The sequence below is a fragment of the Dipodomys merriami genome, unplaced genomic scaffold (assembly GCF_024711535.1).
Source record: "Dipodomys merriami isolate MVZ:Mamm:240054 unplaced genomic scaffold, mDipMer1.0.p SCAF_233, whole genome shotgun sequence".
In the NCBI taxonomy this organism is placed as follows: domain Eukaryota; kingdom Metazoa; phylum Chordata; class Mammalia; order Rodentia; family Heteromyidae; genus Dipodomys; species Dipodomys merriami.
In genome coordinates, this window is record NW_027203749.1 from 629,003 (window position 1) to 633,321 (window position 4,319).

The 4,319-nt window shown below is 59.5% G+C and overlaps 1 protein-coding gene across 1 annotated transcript; it reads right to left on the reverse strand.

The window, feature by feature from the left end:
* Positions 1 to 605: 605 nt before the first annotated feature.
* LOC138835271 (putative homeobox protein NANOG2) lies at positions 606 to 3,331 on the reverse strand. The gene is made up of 4 exons (XM_070033840.1): positions 3,187 to 3,331; positions 1,603 to 1,865; positions 1,237 to 1,323; positions 606 to 965 (listed from the first exon to the last, which is right to left on the reverse strand). Exons 1-4 carry the CDS (start codon positions 3,329 to 3,331, stop codon positions 606 to 608), a joined length of 855 nt encoding a protein of 284 aa, XP_069889941.1.
* Positions 3,332 to 4,319: the final 988 nt, after the last annotated feature.

Consider the following 4,319-nt stretch of genomic DNA (forward strand, 5'->3'; position numbering starts at 1 on the left):
CCTAAACCATGAGGTGAGTGCCAGAAGACCAGACAATTAGGGCTGAAAGCCCGGGGATTCATTTGGACCCAGACGACAAGCAAAGAGAAAGCATCTCTACAAATGATACTCAGGAATCAAGTGTGGATTGGGGGCGTCTGTGGTACCCATCTGGACCCCAACAAGAACAAGAATCCTCTCTGCACGACTGCACGCTCTGGGCTATTCGAAAGGGATCTATGCTTGCCAGCCCTGTGCTCATTTGGCTAGCTAGCGGGGCTGGTAGCGCACGCCTGTAATCCCAGCCCAAGTAGAACACACACACACACACACAAACACACACAGACACACAGACACACACACCAAGCCCGGTGCGGTGGCTCCCGCCTGGCATCCCAGCTCCTCGGGAGGCTGAGATCGGAGGATCGCAGTTCAAGGCCAGCCCGGACAGGAAAGGCCGTGAGACTCTGCCCTCCTGTGAGCCACCAGAAAACCAGGAGTGGCGCTGTGGTTCAAGGGGTAGAGCGCCAGCCTGGAGTGAAAGAGCTCAGGGACAGCGCCCAGGCCCTGAGTTCGAATCCCAGGACCGCCCCCCCCCCAAAGTGACTTAATAATAAGCAAATAATTCACAGGACACTCGCAGCATAGTTTACGTAACAATCCAAGCCCAGGGGTGCGTCCAGGTAGGGGTGGCTCCCTCCAGGGATTTCCATGGAAGCTTCCAGACTTGCCCCGGGAAGGTCAGGCTGGGAGGGCAGGTAGGGCTGCCCGGGCTGCTGGGGGGGGTGGTTGTGGAATGCGTGGTTCCAGGCAGGCCCGGTGCTGTTCCAGGGCTGGGGGTCCCACGGGTGGGCGCCCGGGGCTGGGCCGCTCCAGCTCTGACTGCTGCTGCTGCTGCACATCTGGTCGCTCCATGGAGGAAGGCCTCCAGGGGCGGCGGGGGCCCCCGCCCAGCCCGGGGCATGGCCAGGGTGCAGGCCGCCCACCTGGAGAGAGAACCAGAGCCGGCGTTGTTGGGGCTGCATGGGAACTAGCCGGGCGGGTGCTGGAGCGCCCGCCTGGAATCCCGGCCAGATCCTTCTGGAGAAGCTGTGAGCTGAGCATGATGGCGGTGGGACCCCAGGCTGAGCCAGACGGGCACCAGCCTAGAGTGAAAAGCTCCATGACAGGTCCCCGGTGCAAGCCCCAGCCCCGGCACAAGCACAGACAGACAGACAGACAGACAGAAGCAGAGGGGAAGCGTTGGTTTCCCGTTACCTGGGCCGGCCGGCTGCCGTCCAGCAGACCCCGGCTCTTCTGCCACCTTTTACATTTCATCCTGCGGTTCTGGAACCAAGTCTTGACCTGCAGCAGTAAGGGTGACCGGCCTTAGAAGGCCCCCCCCGACCGCCTCCAAGCCGGGCGCCGCGGCCCACGCCTGTAGTCCCGGCCACTCAGGAGGCTGAGATGGGAGGATCGCAGTGCAAAGCCAGCCCAGGAGCAGCAAGGTCCTGGGAGACTCTGATCTCCTCCCAAAGCCAGAAAACCAAGCTGTGGCGCTGTGGCCCACGTGGTAGCGCGCCAGCGCGCCCAGGCCCCGGGTTCGAGACCCACCACCGACCAAAAGCATGCACGGGCGCGCACCTGCTTGTAGGTGAGGTTGAGGAGGTTGGAGAGCTCCTGCATCTGCTGCAGGCTCAGGTACTTCTGCTTCTGGAAGCGCTCGTTGAGGTAGTACAGCTGCATCTGAGAGAACACGGTTCGAATCTTCTGTCTCTTGGCGGGAGGCTTGCCCTGGTCGCCCTGGCCGCCGGGGACGCTGCCGGGACGGGAGTCGGGGGTGGCGGGTCTGGCCGGGAGAGGAGACACCGACCCGGGGCTCTCCTGAGTCCGCAGAGCCACGGAGGCTGGAGGAGGAGAAGCTGCTGGCGAGCAAAGGAAGATGACGTTGAACCGAGTGCCGCTGGGCACGCCTGTAATCCCAGCTCCACCGCGGGGTGAGAGCTGAGGATCGCTGGTTCAAAGCCAGCCGGGGAGAGACGAATCCGGGCACTAAGAACTAGCAAAGGGGGAAGAGGCCGTCTGACTCTGAGCTGCAGAGCTCAGGGACGGTGCCCGGGCCCTGAGTTCAAGTCCCACCACTAACAACAAAAGAGGATTTGAGAGAGGAAGGGTGGGGGCGAATGCTATCCTCAGTGTAATCAAAGGTGGAGTCAGGGATTGGCAGGGGAGGGGAGGGGTGGGAGGGCTGGAGGGGGCGAGAAGGATCCAGATGTTTGGCTCTCACAGAGTGAGGAGCTGAACGGAAGCCCTCCTAGACAACTACTTAAATCACACCAAGTCTTAATAGATTTGTGTCGGTCCAATCATTCAGTCACTCATAGGCGAATGGCAGGATCTGACTAGAAATGTGGGGTTCACCTTCACCCCGGGCTGGGGAAGACCCTTCTTAGCTCAGCAATGGCACCGTTGACTAAACCATTTCGAGTCAGACTTCACCATTAGGCCGGGCTTGGATGTGCACGCCTGTAATCCAGGCTTCCACAGGAGGCTGGGATCTGGAGGAAGCGGGGCTTCCGAGCCAATTTGGGCAGCAAAGAAGAGGGAGGAGGAAGAGGAGGAGGAGGAGGAGGAGGAGGAGGAGGAGGAGATGGAGATAATCCTGACCTTCTTAAAAAAACAGAAGTGGAGGTGTGGCTCAAGTGGTAGAGCGCCAGCCTGGATAGAAAATGCCAAGCAAGAGTGCCGGGCTGGGAGTTCCAATCCCAGCAGTCCGAATGTATATAGAAACGAAAGGGAAAACCCAGTCTCCGGTGGCTCCCGCCTGTCAGCCTAGCTACTCAGGAGGCTGAGATCGGAGGACCAGGATTTGAGGCCGGCCCTGAGCAAAGCAGCTCAAGGGGCAGAGAGCTCAGGCCCTGAGTTCCACCTCCAGGACCAGCACCCAAGAAACAAAACATAAATCCAGATACAATATTATTATCATTATTTTGTGTGCCGTTCGTGGGGTTTGAACTCAGGGCCTGGGCGCTGTCCCTCAGCTCAAGGCTGGTGCTCTACCACTTGAGCCACAGCGCCACTTCAGCTTTTGGGTGATTCTTTGGAGATCAGAGTCTCACGGACGTTCCTGCCCGGGCTGGCCTTGAACCGCGATCCTCAGCTCTCAGCCTCCTGAGTCGCTGGGATGGCAGGCGTGCGCTGCGGCGCCCGGCCTCAGGTCTGTCTTACCTGTGTCTGCGTGGAGCGTGGGCTCGGGGCTGGGCCTGGGCTCTTCCTCGTGGGCCTGGCAGCTGCTGGGCCCTGGCCATCCGTCCTCCCCATCCGCTGCCTCAGACCTGGGCGCGTTTTGGGCACACACACAGTCCACACTCATGGCGGAGATCTGGCCAGCAAAGACTCCAGGTGAGCACGGAAGACACGGCAGCCAGAAAACAAGCAGAGGAGAAGATCCAACGCACCGCAGCCCCCAGCCCGCGGGCTGCGGGTCTTTAAGGGAGGATTCCCCGCAGGCCCACCCCCTCTCCAGCCCACGCCCCCACCCCGTGAGTCCCTCCTTAATCCCGTCTGCCAGCCTCCCCCAGCCATTGACATGCAAAGGCCACTGGGGAAGAGCCAGACTGGGTGGGAATCCACCCCAAGGGGGACTGGGGGACGGGGGGCTCCGAGTGAACCCCCCAATGGAAGATCTGCACACGCATCTTCCCTTCCCCCTCGAAAGCCAAGGGTGCAGCTCCAACTGTGGTTCTAGAAAATTCCATTCACTGCTTTACGGGGACTATTTAACCAGGGTCCTAGGGCTGGGCCGAGGTGAAACCTGCCTCTCGTGTTTGTGGCTTGAGTTCCTTCTGGTTTGAGAGAAAGACCTGGAAAAAGAGTTTCTGGGGAGAGGGCTTGGTGTTTGATCCAAAGAGGGTGACATTGGTGATTTGGGATAAAATTACCATCCGGAACGGGCAGGAAGAGGTTAAATCAGTTCTTAGCGACCCAGGGCAGCCACTTTCCCAAGTCTGTTTATCTGTAAATAATGGGGAAAAAACAAACAAAACAAACACAGAAAGCCAGCTCGGGCTCTGCGCCACACGCCTGTAGTCCCAGCTACTCAGGGGAGGCTGAGATCCGGAGGTTCCAGGGCTCCAAGCCAGCCCGGGCTAAAAAGCTGGAAGTGGAACCGTGGCTCTGGAGTAAGAGTGCTCGCCTGGAACAAAATGGGCCAGTGCCCAGGTCGGGAGTTCAAGACCAGGGACCAGCAGCTAGCAGTGGGTGTTACAACTGAGGTATTAACACACGTGCGTATCTGCCAGGGAAGAGAGACAGGAAGGAAGAAAGGAAGACATCGAGAGTTGATTTCCTAATCACCTATT

Excerpts from the sequence above, each read along its gene's own strand:
- LOC138835271 (XM_070033840.1), bottom strand. The coding sequence starts at position 3,331 with ATGAGTGTGGACTGTGTGTGTGCCCAAAACGCGCCCAGGTCTGAGGCA. Across the intron at positions 1,866-3,186 it reads CACGCTCCACGCAGACACAG|CCTCCGTGGCTCTGCGGACT; the intron begins GTAAGACAGACC and ends CTCCTCCTCCAG. Across the intron at positions 1,324-1,602 it reads TCAACCTCACCTACAAGCAG|GTCAAGACTTGGTTCCAGAA; the intron begins GTGCGCGCCCGT and ends TTACTGCTGCAG.